Genomic DNA, 17,670 nt, shown 5'->3' on the forward strand with positions numbered 1-17,670 from the left:
TAGATATTATGCAGGTTATAATACTAGCCTAGAAATGGTCTTTAGAGAAGTTTGTACAGGGTAAGATCTGCAGATAGAAGAAGCCGTGTGGAGCAGGGAAGATACAATAATGCAGAACCCACCTGGACGTGGTGCCTCCCTGCTCTCCACAGGATCCATTCCTGTGAATACTGGCTTATGCACAAGGAACAGGAACTCTCTCCAGGTAAAAGATAAGACAGTGTCTTATCATTTTATAACTCTTTATTTCCTCAATGCCAAGCTTAATATTCAGTGATTATCACCCAATTAATATTTCGAGTGCTGCCTTTCAGCTTACCTGTACATGAGTCTTGACTGAGAGAAATAACTTCATTCAACTAGCACATTATGATTGATTAGAGTTCTTTGAGCTTTGAGAAAAAAGAGACTCGGAGAGTTGGTGGCAACAGAGCAAAAGGGGAAGAGAAACATCTTAATGATATCAAATCCATTGTTTTGTTCAGGTGGAAGGGACATGACTGCTGAAAAGGACAAAGCATGAGGAAGGTAGAGTGGAGGGCACAGAAGGGGGAAGGAACTAACACTTCCTACATAGTTCAACTTGACTTTGTGCCCCAGTCCCATTAGAAGGTGTCTATTTGGATGTCAGCCAACAGGACATGTGTCACGAATGGGGAAAACCTGCAGGTTGCAAGAAATGGAGAATCTAGACAACCAGTACGGAGCTTGGCTGTCCTGGGTGTGCTTCTGGCAGCAAGTGTTGGGGAGACAATATGGTCTCTCCAAAGCTGGCTTGGTACAAGTGGTGCCTGGTATGCAGGTTTATTTTTCAATGAATTTCAAATCCTTACTTCTTTTTGTCAGTCTTTATCCCTTTTTAATTTCTATTCAACCTAATTCTTTAACTGGTTTGTTTTGAAATAAGAAATTGTGATTTTCACAATTTTTTGACTGCTTGATCAGTTTAAAAAATTTTTTTAAATGATGGCACAATGGCTAAAATGCCATCTCTCTCTTTTCTTATTTTTTCTTCCATAATTAGAATGCTGCCAAAGGCTGTCAAATTTATATTAGATTATGAATTTTCTTTCACATGGGAGCCATTCTTATGCTTATCTCCAGTGTTTTTTCTTCTCAGTTAATATTTACGTGGATAGAGATGAGTGACCCAAATTTTTTTGTTGTTCAAATCTGGTTCAGGTTTTTTTTTTAGGTCCCTCCATTGCTTCTCCCCCTTTATTTAAGGGACCATTTGGTAGCCCGTCTGAATGGAACAGCCTCCTTCCACCCCTGGGGCTCCCATCTCAGCTCACCCAAACATAATCTTTCCTTACTTTGGAAAGCAGTTGCTACAATAATAACACAACTATTGTCACAACACACAATGAACAGCATTAACCTGTACTAAGCTTCCCATAGGGTTGGGCATGACTAGGTCCACTGAAATAACCTGTTTTTTTTTTTAGTGATAATACATATAAATCATTATTCTTTCTCTTTGGTAAGGGAGATCTGTGTTTACTTTATATATATCTACTCCACCCTGAGATTTGCATTTAATTTTTCCCTTTCTCTGGAAAGTTTTTCATAGTAGTGATATAGAATCCATAATATTAGATGAAATAAGAATGTCCAAGGGTGTCTAATGCATCCTATAGTTATGTCATGATTCCCAGTGATAGAATTTTAGGGATTTATGATGACTGGATGTTTAGCTTTTTCCCTGATTTAGTTATTGTTTGAGCATTTTACCTTTTCCTCTTACAATAATTTATACCATTTAGTACAACATATTGTAAAGTGTCACTAACATTAGTGATGTAGTTAAATTGCGCAAATACTTTATTGTTAATGTATAACCTTTTATTTCCTATATTTCTTATACATTTTAAAATTGAGGTTAAAAATTTAACCACATCTCATTTCAGTTGAGATGTTCACATTTAATTCAGTTTAATTTACTTCACAGATGCTAATCATTTAGCTTAGGGTATTCTGAGACAATGCTCTTATAATACGGTAAGAAAAAAATTGTTGAAGAGAGACAATCTAAGATTTTAGAAGAAATCATTATTATTCACTGTATTCCATCATAAAGTTGATCACAAAACCTTTGGTGAACTGAAGAAATACCATGATGAATGAGGGTGGCACCTGTGGCTCAAAGTAGTAGGGCACCGGCCCCATATGCCTGAGGTGGTGGGTTCAAACCCAGCCCAGGCCAAAAAACTGCTTAAAAAAAAAAAAAAAAAAGAAATACCATGATGAACATCCTGTAGGGCAATTTTTATAAACCTCAGTACTCACTAACCTGACTCATAGCAGTGAGACATGGGCGCACTTAGCCAAGACACCCTGTTGCCGTGAAGCAACCAGGAATGGCAGCAAGCAGTGGCAGTCCTCACAAAGAATAGCATGAGTCAAAGGCAGAAACCAAAGCATGCTGGGCACAGTGTCCGAAGGGCTTCAGGGGCTGGTCATTATGTCCGATGATTCATGTTCCTACACACTTGGCAATGTCATAAGAGCCACTGAGCTTTCAGTTTCCAGTTACCGTTAATCTCTCAGAGAGTAAATACAATAATGATACATCCATAAGAATCTCTGAGAGATTAGCAAGTTCCAAAAAATGGAAATATTTCAGAGACACAACTTTATTATGTATTTCCCAGGTATATTTGTAAGTATGCATCTGTCTGTTGACCACTGTCTGTTAAAGGTGAAGGCTGAGCTGCTTGTGGAAGGTTAACTTCCGGTCTAAATGCAGAAATACTTGATAAAACTTAACTGCTAAAAATATGTATATAGCCGAACCTAAAAGAACGAGAAACTTCTGGATGCCATAAAGGAAGTGGCGGCTCCAAGTGGGAACATTAAGGAGAAACTGAAGCTCTAGTAGAACAAAGCTACTTTGGAATTGAGGAGCTAAGAGCCAGGAGCTTAGTTTGTAACTTCTAAGATGTAACAAGTTTAAGATAAGTAAAGGGAGTCTCTGTGCTTATTCTGGACCCTAGAAGGCCACATTGATTATGAAGAGTGAAAGGGAAGACAGATAAATTCTTTCCACCATTCCTACCCTAACCTCTTAAGTGCTAAAAAGAGTCACCCATGAGAAGGTGAGACCATGATAACGTGGGGACCTGCCACCAGCGAAGTACAGGAACATCAGGATGGGCAGTAAAGTTGTAACTAGTTCAGAACTAACTCCCGGGAGCCCCCAAAGGGCAAATGCATTGCAGGGATGGTTTTACGACCAGGGATTCATGGCTATCTAAAGAAGTCATCACCAAAGTTACCTGGTCTGAAGATGACCTCAAAATAAAAATTTAAACATGAATAAAGAACATCCTGGGGGCAAATGTGAGGGTAAGTCAACAAATTTAACAACAGGAAATTTAGCAAGAAGGAACCACAAACAAATCTGGAAAGTGACATATTTAAAATGATAAAAAAAATCATTAAAATGTAAAGCTAATTGCCATATTAAACATCCTGCTATATACTTGAAGAAATTAGTTATCTTTCAGGCTTATATGCAAAGACCATTCAGGATATAGCATAAAGAGACAAAAATATGAAAAGGAGTTTAAGAGAAATGGGTGAGGAATTGAGAAGGCCCAACAGTCACATGTTGTTTAATAGGGTTACATTCCCAGGAATCACATCAGTAGGTGATTTCATCAAGGTCTGAAGATCAAAGCACTTACACAAAGCTGAGTGGCACAGCCTACTACATACCAAGGCTATATGCTATGGCCTGTTATTCCTGTGCTACAAATCTGAACAGCTTATTACTGTATTTGTGTATCTAAACATATCTCACCATGGGGAAGATACAGTAAAAATGCGGTATGGAAGATAAAAAATGGTGTACCTGCTTAGAGCGCTTATCATGAGTGGAGCTTTCAGGACTGGAAGTTGAAATGGGTGAGCCAGGGAGTGAGCGGTGAGTGAATGTGATGGCCTAGGACTTTGCTAAACACTATTCTAGGCTGCACTAAATTTATAAAAAAATTCTTTCTCTGATAATCAGTTAACCTTAGCTTGCTGTAATATTTGTCTTTTTTTCTTCATAAACTTTCAAATTTTTTAATCTTTCTGAGTCTTTTGTAATAACCATTAGCTTAAAACACAAGCACATTGTACAGCTACACAAAAATATTTTCTTTCATTAGGAAATTCTATTTTTAGAACTTTTCTTTTTTTTTACTTTTTTAAAAATTAAATCATAGCTGTGTACATTAATGTAGTCATGGGGTACAAGGTGCTGGTTTTACATACAATTTGAAATATTTTCATTGAACTGGTTAACATAGCCTTCATGGCATTTTCTTAGTTATTGTGTTAAGACATTTATCTTTTTTTTTACTTTTTAAACTTTTTTTTGTTAAAAACTAAGACACAAACACTTTATCTTAGGCTCACACAGAATCAGGATTATCACATCACTATGCAATAGGAATTTTCAGCTCCATTATGCTCTTGTGGGACCACTGTCTTATCTGTAGTCTGTCATGGACCAAAATGTCCTTATGTGGGCCATGACTGTATATTTAATAAAAGCTCCATAAACAGAGGTTAGATACAGTGGGAGAAAGGCAATATTTGAATAGATAGTCATGTATGATTTTTCAGAAAACGTGCATCTTCACAATAACAAACAAACCAAGTCCCCAAAAAGGATAAATAAAAAGAAATCTACTCCCAATCCACATTATACTAAAATTACAGAATGCTTGGGGTAATGTTAAATGCTAAGCACATATGAAGACAGATGATCCTCAAAGTTGTAAGGGTTAGACTTATAGTTGCATCGGGAACCAGTCAGTAGAACAGTATCTTCAAAAGGCTGAGAGATGGTATGACCCTAGATTCTATGTTCAGCTGAATATTTAATCAAGAATGAAGGCAGAATAAAAAGATTTTTAGACAATATCCAAGATAGTAATCTCCAAAACTGCCAAAGCATTTACCTCATAAGAAGGAAACTACTGAGGAGGAGGAAATGGGAATTACCAATCAACAGATATAAAATTTCAATTAAACATGATGAATAGGGTCTGGAGATCTGTATACAATATTGTTCCTGTAGTCATAAATATTGTGTCAAACATATGTTAACAGGGTAGATTTATTGTCAAATGTTCTTTTCACAATCAAGTAAAATTGCAAAAAGAAACAAACTTAATCCAAATGAAAGAAATTACAGGGACCAATGATGAAGAAATAATACAAAGCCACAGTTTCAAACCCCAAATCATTTGCATCTTCAGATCACAAAAACTGTGTTATGCTTTTATTTTGATATAAGAATACTTTAAGAAAATATGTTATTTGTTTCAATTTTCTGTAAGTAGAAATATCAACAATGCTTATATGTTTAAATAAAATATACATATTAAAAATTAAAAAATTAAATATGGAAACCTGAAAAATTTTTGTTAAGTCATAGTGCCTATCTTAAGAATATAAGAAGGAAGAACAACATATGTACATCATATTTACATTATGTGAGCTGAATAAAAATGCATAAAAAATAAGGAAATGTACCAAAAATGCTAAAAATCATATTTTTGGTGGCATAGTGATATTTTCCTTTTGCTTTATACTTTTCAAAATCATTCAATGGGCATACATTACTTTAACAACAAAAGAACTTTAAAATGTTTAAAATATATCACTGTTTTACTAAATTATGAATTGTACTAAATAAACACTATACTTATATTTTGCAGGCAAATCTCTCCTCACCGTCTTCTACAATATCTGAGAGTCAGCTGGTATGTATCTTCTTACTAAATCACAGATCTAGTTCTGAAAATTCTGATCTCTCAACAGCTTTATTGGAGTAAAAGTGAACAGAGAATGTATTTACTACACATAATTATTTACTTACTTGTCTAATAAAAGCTCATTGGTACTTTACTAATGCTGGATGGTGGTTGTTTTGCAAGGGACAAACATACATAAAACCACACACAGACTCTCCCAGCCACCAACTTACATCCTAGGAGGCCGATTAGAAGAGACTGGGTAAAAAGAAAAATGTTATTGGAATTTAGAGAAGAAATCTTACCTCCTGCTGGGAGAGATCCAAAAAGGGAGCTCAAAGACAAGGCCGTGATTGACAATGTAGGGTAGTTTCTGAGGTTAAGGAAATGCGAAATGAGATATTTTATACAGGAGAGTTAGCTTGAGAATGGTTGAGATTGGTGCTGAGCAGTTGGGATAGCATGTGAGTGACAAAGGCCAAGCCACCTGTGATTTTAAATTTTCTGATAGTCACATGAAAAAGAAAAAGGAGAAAAGTCATGTTAATTTCAACAACCTATCTTATTAATGCTACATAAATATCATTTAAAATTATAATCCATATAAAATTGAGGTATTTTTACATTCTTTTTTCTTTGGCCAAAATCATTGAAATCTCTTGTCTATTTCTCACTTACAACAAATCTCAATTTGGACGAGTCAGAAGGGCTTGATAGTGGAGCTAGAGGCTGAGTTTTGCAGCACAGATCTAGACTCTATCTTTTCTTTCTTTTTTCAGCAGTTTTTGGCCGGGGCTGGGCCTGAACCCACCACCTCCGGCATATGGGGCCAGCACCCTACCTCTTTGAGCCACAGGCACCGCCCAGTAGATCTAGACTCTAGAATCTGTTATTTGTAGGTAAAAATTTGATTAAGAATAATTACTTTTTAAAATAGTATTTTATATTTCTTTTTAAAATAGTGGTTAGTGAATTGAAGGCAGAAAATAACTTTCCCAATATACCAGGTTAAAATTTTTCTTTATACCTTTGAAGGCTTATTGTATAAAATTATAAATTCCTGAGCAACAGACACCCTCAGTACAATTTTTTTTTTATTAAATCATAGCCGTGTACATTAATGCACATGGGGTACAAGGTGCTGGTTTTATATACAATTTGAAATATTTTCATCAAACTGGTTAACATAGCCTTCACGGCATTTTCTTAGTTATTGTGTTCAGACATTTATGCTCTACATTTATTAAATTTCACATGTACCCTTGTAAGATGCACCATAGGTAGGTGTGGTCCCACCAAATACCCTCCCTCCATCCATGCTCCCCCCTTCAGTAAAATTAATGGGAATTTTTAGTAAAGCATTTAGAGACACTAAAAAGACAAAAATCACTGTCTAATGCTGATCTCCCCACTTTTCTAAGCAATAGTTTTGGTGTTTTATTATTCACAGTCAACTAGTCATCTTGCCATGATCATGCCATAAAAACCAATATTTTTATTTGTAATATTTTAAAAATCCTAAAAAGCATAGATTGTTAAAATAGCTTGATCTAATCAAAACTCTTGGGTGTACCAGTGTTTATACGTACAGCGTATATGCAAGGTGTGTTGTGTGTATGCACTTTTCGTGTCAGTGGTTAGAACAGTGGGAACAGTGTGGCACGCTTGAAGGAACGCTGGAATGAGAATTGAAGACCAGCCTTATACTTCCTGCTCTGACAGTAACTAACAGGCCGATGGGGGTAAGTCACAAGTCTGGGAGTCTGGAGTTCCATTTCCTAATTGAACAATGAGAACATTCTGGTACATACTTTCCAACTCCTTCCAGGGCTGTGAATCTGTGAATCTACCAACACAGTGAAGTTGCCATGGAAACAAGCACTGCACTAGCACAACGCAGTTGAGCAGTGATTTCCCACTTTAGATATGGAAATATTACAACTCTTTGATATTTAAAATAATGATCTATTTCTCGAGAGGAATGTGTGGAAATCAAGAATGTTTGAACATTCGCATATGCACGGTATACTTTCACTCAACCTCATGTACAAAATACAGATTTTAGATATTGCTTCACTAAATATATGGGTGTGTGTGTTTTATATATGTCGGTTCTTGGCTTCATTCTGAAATGAATTATTTCAAAGAGGCAAAGAGATATAATGACTATGAAATGAGGCACAGTAAAAAGTAAAAACTTATTATGAATGTAATAAAAATACTTCATTGACTAATAAAATCACCCTGTGTTTGTGTTCACTAGGGGGAAGGAAAAAATACAATGCATTGCTGGGACTGATGTTGCTGTTCATTTCTTTGCATTTACTTTAGACCTATTCTTAAGGAGTTCAAGGCATTTTGTTACCAAGTTTTAAATTAAGTTTTAATCCCAAAATGCCCTTGAGATATAGGTTGGTTTGAGAATGGATTATTATCAAGCAAGCTTATCACATAAAAATGAATATCCCTTGCATTGATATAATTTTTCAATTCAATCATTTTGCTTTCTATTTTTTTGACATTGACCCTGCCTGTAGAGTAGGATAATCAGGGTGGAAATAATTGTTTGCAAGGGATGTTATATGGCATTTACTTTAAGGAATAAGAGTATTTTTACTCTTAAGTAACATAATTTGTAAGTAACATAATTTGTAAGTAAAGGCAATTTTTTTTTCATTTTTTAGAAAATTTTATTTTTATTTATTTATTTTTTGGCCAGGGCTGGGTTGGAACCTGCCACCTCCAGTATATGTGGCCAGGGCCCTACTCCTTTGAGCCACAGGCACTGCCCAATTTTTTTTTTTTTCATTTTAATGAATGAATTTCCAATATTTGCCACCTGAAGTCCTTTCAGGATGAACTGTTGTATAATATGAGTAAATAAGGCCTTTGAAAAAAATTATGATGTATGTTTATATTTTTATATATGTATGTGTTTATAACTTGCATACATATAACTACTACCTGATAGGCAATTCTGATTATTTATATACATATCTTTATTTATATGTGTATGTATATATACATAGCACATAAAAACAAAGTTATTGACAAAATATGATATAGTTGAATGAGACAAATATCTATTGTATGTTTTGTATAAAATAGGCAGTTAAGATTATTTTATTCTTACTTTATAAGAAAAATGTGGTAAATTTGTTGAAGAGAAAATATACATCAAATTCTATGGTACCCTGACTTGCCCCAACTTAATACCTATACCGACTTAATACCTTAATACCGACTTAATACCTCTCAAAACAATTTGAGATTTGACTTTTAAAAGACATATCATTTTTCATGCTTTAAAATTTTTACTCTAGCCTGCCTATTTTCTTTTTATTTCAACTGTGCCAATTCAACACTGAAGAAAAAAGGAAAAAGATCCATTGCCTTACTCTTAAAATATTTCCATTGTTTACTATGGAAGCTAAATGATTTAGGGTTGGGCTTCGGAGACTATTTTGGAAGTCCTTATGAAAGTAGTTCACCAACCTCAGTTTCTCTTTTTCTATTAAACTTCCAGAGAGCAGTATTGAAAAAGAAATTCGAGATGAGCATATTGGTAATACCGACCTATAAACTGGAGACCAGGATAACTACTGTCAATCCGAAGGGGTTATTGTGAGGCTCACGTATCATAATATGTGGCGTTCTTACTCTAGTCTTGTAGACAAAGGTGTGATTATTACACATAAAATCTCTGAATTATGAAGAGACAGTACAAACAGCCATTTTTATAGACAGAGAATCAGAAGATTTAAAATAGATTATCTAAGATCACGGTATTAGTGTTCATCCTTGTTCTGTATGGCTTTCAAAAAGGAATCATTGTTATTGACTTTAGATAATTTAAGGAGAATAAGAAAAGATTAATGGAGGAGTTGGAAAATTAAGCTTCTATGGAAGTATTACTTTCATTGAGCACCTCCTGTGTCTGGCTCTGCCCATTCTTTTGCATTGCCTATAAAATGTGACTACTCAGCAGGGTTTTAGCACCTTTGGATAGTGCTTCCTTTAGGGATGTCCAACCTTTTTCTTTTCTGTCACAGGTTGGAAGAATAAAGAGTTGTCTTGGGCCACACAGCAAGTACACAAACAGTAAAGAAAAGCTGATTGGCCAAAATAAATAAATAAATAAATAAAAAGAAAGAAAGAAAGAAAGAAAGAAAAAAGTTCCCTGTATACTTTTTATTATTTCTTACAAAATTAGTATGCGGCTGGCAGGCCACAGGTTGGACACCCCTGCTTTACCATATTAAATGGAGTAAGAAGAAAGGAAAGATCTACAATTTAGGTTAAACCTTCACAAAGCTTTCCTAATTTTGAACTGAATGATCACAAAGGTATTAACAAAGGCTAGTGGGTCCTCTTTTCTCTGCAAAAGAAAAGTTAGGGTCCAGAAGAAGGGTAAGTCCTGGTACTAGGGGAGCCTGGTCGGGAAGACAAATTAGCTTTTGCTTTTGAAATTTCATGCCATTAAAAAATGTTCAGTGTTGCCCAGGATGGCGTGCTGAATCTAAAGTGTATCAGACAATATATTTTAAAAATGAGCCACATGACAACATGCAGGTAAAAGAAAAATGGAACTTACTGGAATACTATAAAGAAGAGTGCTTAAACTTGTAGATACTTTGCTCCTAGTTCTGGGTGCCAGCTGATGTGCCCTGCTTTAGTGATGCATGAATCATCTTTCTGAGGGCCCTTCAGGCCTCTGTTTTTCAGAAAATTCGGCCCTGAAAGCTTTTGTGTGGAACTGATGTCTTCTTTCAACTCAAAGGCAATTTCTCCTTGACCAGCTTTCCCCTGACATAGCTTACTTAAGTGCTATAGCATTTATCATGTACGCCTTTACGCCTCCTCAGGCTTGAGTCATGCTATTGTCTTTTCTTTAGCCATTGAAGTAGTTCAATCTGGCCAATCTGCATTGTGTAGCTTCCACAAAATGTTTCTTGACCTATGGAATGTGGCTTGTAATTATTGACGCCGTATGTCGTATGTTTAGTTTTATGCAAGTATTACAGTAATTATAAAACATTTTTGAGAACAACATGTCAAGTAGGTACTTTTTAGATCATTAAGAATCAACACTCCCTATTTACAAAAGTAAAATATATATTCACTTTTTCCTGTCAAACTTCTTTTATGCTGTTTTTTTTTCTTTAGAAGGTTTTGTCATATTTATTATTCATTAGATTCTCAGGATCATTTTTTGAGTAAGCATGGTAAGAATTGTTATTTCCATTATTCAGATGAAAAACTGAAGTTCAGATATCTAGAATGCCATGTCAACAGTCTCCTGGTAGTAGTAATACAGAAATCTATTTTTTTTTGTTTTTTTTTCCCAATATTGGGATCTTTACCCTATGTCTGAGATTTGAGATGGTTATTTGCGGGGGAGGGGGGGAAGAAGCTTAAGTATTTGCTTCAGGCATATGATATGTTTCTTTACAAAGAGAATCAGAGCCAATAAACATGTATTAATTGAATAAGTAAATCAGAAAAGTAATTTAGGCTCAGCACCTGTGCTCAGTGGTTAGGGCACCGGCCACGTACACTGGGGCTGGTAGGTATGAACCCAGCCTGGGCCTGCTAAACAACACTGATAACTATAATGACAATAACAAAAATAGCTGGATGTTGTGGCAGGCACTGGTAGTCCCAGCTACTTGGAAGGCTGAGGCAAGAGAATCACTTAAACTCAAGAGTTTGAGGTTGCTGTGAGCTATGACACCACAGCACTCTACTAAGGGTGACATAGTGAGACTCTGCACATAATCTTGACTGGTAGCATGTTTTCAGTTTTCAAGTTTGTACAGATTTTTTTTTTTCGCCATAGAAATACTACAGGGGAAAAAAAGCACTAGGAAATGAAGACAAATGTTAAGCAAATGAGCAGAAGAAATAACCATGGTACTTTCACACACTTTTTAGATCCATCAAATTAGTAGACTTTCTAGCCAGACTCATAGAATTTACTATATGCTATTTTATTAATTTCCTGATATTTTGTTACACATCTTATCTCTCCAGAAATATTACAATAAACCCCTGATAGCTGGGACCCTGTCCTTTTATTTCTTTTGATCTTCTATCATATTACCCCAGAGCTTACTAGTGCAGGCAAAGGCAATTAACAACATCAATCTACTACTTGAAGTTACTAATGTAAGAATGATGGTGCTGTAAGAAGCCATTATTTTAAAATACTGGTAATGTATTCTGTAGGTCAGTTCTGGCAGTTAATCTTCAACTTTGGTCTCTTTGTACCAACTTGCTGTCATAAAATTATGATTATAAGTTTCAAAGGATGAAAACATTGTCTATCTTTATAGTGCCCTAAGTGACAATGTTCAAGTATAAGTGCATACTTGATGGATTACAAATACAAATGAATAGGAAACTTAGACTAGTGTCTTACAACCCATTAAGACCTGCCACTTGGCGCTGGTGACTCTGTATGCTCTATCTTTTGGACATTTTTCCCCTCAAGACTAACAAGAGAATCAGATGTGATCTCCTTAGCTCCACCTCATTCTCAGTTCCTGAATTCTTCAAAGAAGATGACATCATTGTCTTTTGGTGTTAAGAGTTTTACTATTTATCATCAGTAGCAAAGAAAGGAAGAATAACAATTTCTTTTAAAATAAGGAGAGTTAAAACCCTGTGAAGTCCCTAGAGAAGTGGCCTCTGCCCTTGACTTCCGGTATCCCTCATAGATGATAACTTTAGCTTTCTACCCAGACCTCTTAGGGTGCAGCTCACCAGCCCACTTTCCTGCGGAGTTCCCTCTCCCCACATTATATTGTGATCAAAAAGTCAGTCAATCTAGGAGAAATAATGGGAGGCTCTAAGCTGTCCATGAGCACCTCTTTTGGCTTCCATGTTGAATCAGAGCCAACGTACTGTGCTTCTGTCAATTAACTGACCCATTCTGCAGATAGTAATTGAACATCAGCTAGGTGTCAGGCACTATTCTAGATGTTAGAGATTCAAGAACAAATAAAACAAAGATCTCTGTCCTCATAGAGCTTACATTCTAGTGGAGAAAGCAAGACAACAAACACACAGACAGATGTTAGATGGTGATAAGAGCTGTAGAAAAATAAAGCCAGTAAAGGGGGATGCAGATTGCTCTTTTATATGGGTCATTAAGAAAGATATGTCTGATAAGCTGATGTTTGAACAGATGTGAAAAGCCCTGCACAGGAAGAAAAGAGTTCCAGACAGACAGAAGAGTAAGTCCAAACTCATGGAAAGAGAGTATCATAGTATCATAGTGTGTGAGTTAGAGTAGAGAGAATAAGAAGGTGAAAAAGAGAGTAGTGAAAGATAAGATTGGCTTAGGAGAGGGTGACTAAGAATAGAAAAAAAGTCAGGTCATGTAGAACCCTGTAGGTATTACCTGGCAGGCATTGCTAGGTTGTTTAGATTTTGTTCTGTGTGAGAAGGGAGGACATTAGAAGAGCTTTGAGAGTCTAGTTGACAGGAGGAAGTGACTTACATGACTTATATAGTGGTCATCCTGTGGTTTACTCATTTGGATTGTGAGCCCTCTGAAAACAAGGGATGTATTATTCAACTCTGCAGAACTATAGTTCTTGATATCGACTAGGTATTAATTGGTAAAGTGGCTCCAGGGAGTATCTGATAGAGGTGCGTTTCAGAGTTGCAAAACATATTTTGCAACTTTTGCTTTTATTTTGTCTATAAGCCACTTCAAAACTGTCTTACACCCAGTGAAAATCAGTTACCAGTAATTTAATTATAATTAATTGATATTTTCCATCTGGAGAATCTTCTCTTTGTTCTCCCTGCACCCTTTGTGCTGACTGTGAGTCATTATCCTGTTTTCTTTTTCCACTTAGATTAGAAGGAAAATTATGGAATTGCTATCTCTGGCATCATTATGGTGACATTTGTGTCTATCTGTTATGAATCTATGAAACATATAGCAAATAAAAGTGAAAAAGGGCCTCTCCACACTAGTTTAGTTGTAATATCACAAGACAATGACATTCTTATAGTAGTTCACTTTTAGAGACTCCTATAATTTGATCCATCTTCATTAAATATAAAATATCTGACTTTGTGTCAAAGGTTTAGTTTATTATATCTCAAGCAAGAGACAGCACAATTAAGTAAAGTATGCATCTAAATTGTCAACACAGTTTTGCCATCTTAATGGTAGTTTGTGTATGCCAGCAGTGAAAAAGCCCAAAGAGGGAGAAGCAATGAAATTACGAAAGGCTTTTTCTACTTCTTGAGAATTGAATAGTCCAAAGCCTAGAAGAAATGGTATGCAGTTGGTGCAAGGTCTGGTGAATTCTGGTGGATGACAGAGGGTATCCAAGTCCAGCTTTTGTGTAACAAGTGTTTGAGCATTGTCTTGCAAGAGGTCTCTGTTGACCAATCTCAGCTTAATCACAAGCATCCTCATTATTTCAGAAACATCCTCATTATGTCATCCATTTGGTTGCAGAAGACGTCCACTGTAACCAGTTGACCAGGTTAATTAATTATAAGCATCCTCATTAAGTCATCCATTTGGTTGCAGTAGACATCCACAGTAACTAGTTGACCAGGTTTCATGAAGCTGTAGTGGATAATACCAACACTGGACCACCAAAAAGACAAGACATCATTAGCTTTTTTAGATAAATATTCAGTTTTGGGCTGTGTTTTGGCACTTCTTCTTTATCCAGCCATTGTGTGGAATGCTTGCAATTTTCAAAAAGAATCCATTTTTCAAGATACATAACAATATGGTATAGAAATAGTACACCTTTATGTCATAGCAACAAAGAAAGACAAGCTTTGAGATAATTTTTCTTCTGCTGCTCTTTCAATTCATGTCGAACCCATCTATTTACTAAATTTACTGACCCAATATTTAATAAAATGTTCCAATGTTGTTGGAATAGTAATGCCAAACCCTGCTGCTAACTCACACATAGATTGAGATGGATTGCATGTAGTACAGGTTTCAGCTGATCATTATCCACATTTGTCTCAGGTTGACTACATAGTTTATTGTCAAGATTTAAATCACCAGAACAGAATTTTCCAAACCATTGACATCTGTACATTCATTAGCCACATCCTTCTCAAATGCTTCATTGGTATTTTGAGTTGTCTATGCTGTATTGGTTCCACAATGAAACTCATATTCAAAAATAACATGAATTTTGGACTTATCCAGGGTTTTTCAAAAATTACTCTAAAAAAATTTGAAATATAAACACAAGCCAAAACATGTGTTTGAAACAATGAGGATGTACCTTCACAATAAAAAGAAAATTAGACGTGTCAAAGTGAAATGTCAGAGCTATCAACTGCCAAACTTAGTGCTTAAGAAAATCGGACATTTCATACTTAGTAACCCGATTTCTTTTGTATTTGTTTGGACATAGACTTAGCAAGTAAGATTTTCCAGAATTAGAGAAGTTCTTTAAGAAGGCTTCCACTTGAAATACAAAGACATCAGATGACTACAAGGAAAGAGACAATGGATATTAAAAATTAATAAAGGACAGTGTGTTTCAAAGCCTCCCCTTCAGTCTGGAGATAAATGACCAAGGCTCAATAGATATCTCTGGGATTGTAGACCAAGAAAATTCTATCTCTACACCAATAGCACATTTTAATGGGATGAATTATAGTCTAATGTCTTTCAATTTTTGATGTACACATGAGTCAGCTAGGGATTTTTTTTGTTGTTGTTGTTGCTGGTTTTTTTTTTTTTTTTTGCAATTTTTGGCCAGGGCTGGGTTTGAACCCACCACGTCTGGCATATGGGGCTGGTGCCCTACTCCTTTGAGCCACAGGCATCACCCTTGGGATTTGTTGAAATGTAGATTTTGATTCAACCTGAGATTTGTCACTCCTACCGGGTTCTCAGACAATGCTGACACTACTGGTCTACAGACATCGTTCTGAGTCTGTAAGTTGCTGGAAGGAAAGTTTTTTTTTGCAATATTTGGCTGGGGTGGGGTTTGAACCTGCCACCTCTGGTATATGGGGCCAATGCCCTACTTCTTTGAGCCACAAGTGCCACCCTGGAAGGAAACTTTTTATTGGATAGAACCATTGGTTTACTTTGTGTTGAAATTTTATCTTTAGCAAATGTGAATTACATGACCTTTTGAAGAGTAAGATATTAGAAAAAACTGTAAGGTAGTTAACTAATATTCAAAATAATGCACATGTGTACTAAGAACTCTGCCATTGCTTCACATATGCTGTTGTACAGACTTTCTAAAAGGGATTTTGAGACCCTTATCTGGGTGATGGATTGGAATAGACAGAAACAAATCTTTTGTAATAAGTCTATGTTGTATAATTCTTGAGGGGGCAGAAAAGTCGGCAATAAAATGTGTCCTTATTAAAGGATAGAATCATGGATTATAATTATAATCCTTCAAGAAAAGATCTAGACAGGTTGAATGGCTTTTCCAAGGTCATAAAGTATATTAAAACAGATGTATGTTTCTGATGCTACCTTACCAATTTTATGCTGTTTTGTGGGAGTGGATTTTATCCAAGTCTAGAAAAAAAATCACTATAAAATCTAACTTTTTTTTTTTTTTTTGAGACAGAGTCTCACTTTGTCACTCCTGGTAGAGTGCTGTGGCATTACAGCTACAGCAACCTCAAACTCTTTGGGCTTAAGTGATTCCCTTCCCTCAGCCTCCCAAGTATCTGGAACTACAGCTGCCCAGTTATTTTTTAAGAGATGAGGTCTTGCTCTGGATGAGGCTGGTCTCAAACTTGTGAGCTCAGGCAATCCACTTTCCTCAGCCTCCCAGAGTGCTAGGATTATAGGCATGAGCCACCATGCCTGGCCCCAAATCTGACATCTTGACCATAGAAATTTTACAGTTTTTTAGGAGGTAAATTTGTGTGTGTGTGTGTGTGTGTGTGTGTAGGAAAAGGGTGGATGTGTAGATGTGTATACACACACACCCACCCACCCACCTATGTACATCAGGAACTGAAAACATTGGTTTTTAAGAGTTCTGGGAATATTGAAATAAAATGAGGTAAGACTGGCCAAAGTCAAGGATGTTGCAGTTGAAAGTGAAACTATAACAGAAGCAATGAATTTAAAAGGAATAGAAATAAATTTTTGAAAAGCTAGTATTTTGTTATTGCTCAGACAGGGAAGTTATGCAGTATTAATTTAATAATGATGTCAAGTTTCTATGTATTCTCTGTATGTTCTCTCTCTCCCTCTCTCTGGAATAGGCATAGAAGTTATGAAAATCGTAAGCTTAATGATCATACCAAACTTAGATTTAAAATTTGACTTCACACATTAACTGTATGATTTCTGCATATAACTTTTCATCTTTAAACCTCTCACAGAGTTTATAAGAAAGTGATGAGGTAATCTTTCTAAAATATTGAGTATAGTTCTTAATTTTATTTTGATAGAATATAGAATCTGGGTCCATGGAATAATAATGGTATCATTAGCAGCACTGGCTCCTCAAGCATTTGGAGCTGTTTTTGGAGCATGTGAAAAGACATTAGCAATATGCAGAGACTGCCATGTGTATGATTTGCTGGTGTATTGTCATTTTGGAGAATTCATGAGGTTCAGAACTGGGCCACTAGAATTAGAGTTCCAACTGGACCAATACCAGGAGAGAGTTGGGTTTGGAGGGTATGCTTAGAGGTCACAGAATGAGTGTGAACAATGTAAAAGGCAAGCTGTGTCTAGTCTTCTTTTGCTTGAAATATTGACTGCTAGATCAACAAATGAAGGTGCAAGAGCAAAAACAGGACTAAGGGAAAAGGTAATTATATGAGGTCTGACAATTAAGTTTGTGAACTTATTCTAGAAAAAGTGCTACAAATTTCGGTGCTGTATATTACTATGGGTCACCTTTGAAGTACTTCCCTTGGGAAGCTG

At 35.9% G+C, this 17,670-nt stretch overlaps 1 protein-coding gene across 1 annotated transcript in view; it reads left to right on the plus strand.

Annotated features, from left to right (window-relative positions):
- Window positions 1-17,670, plus strand: part of MLIP (muscular LMNA interacting protein) — a 158,536-nt gene that overhangs the window by 71,577 nt on the left and 69,289 nt on the right. Inside the window, exon 10 of the mRNA XM_023513121.1 lies at window positions 5,718-5,762. Within this exon, the coding sequence (XP_023368889.1) occupies window positions 5,718-5,762 (45 nt within the window). The remainder of the gene's footprint in view (window positions 1-5,717; window positions 5,763-17,670) is intronic.

The sequence above is a fragment of the Otolemur garnettii genome, unplaced genomic scaffold (genome assembly GCF_000181295.1).
Source record: "Otolemur garnettii isolate 467f Iridium unplaced genomic scaffold, OtoGar3 scaffold00035, whole genome shotgun sequence".
Classification (NCBI taxonomy): Eukaryota; Metazoa; Chordata; class Mammalia; order Primates; family Galagidae; genus Otolemur; species Otolemur garnettii.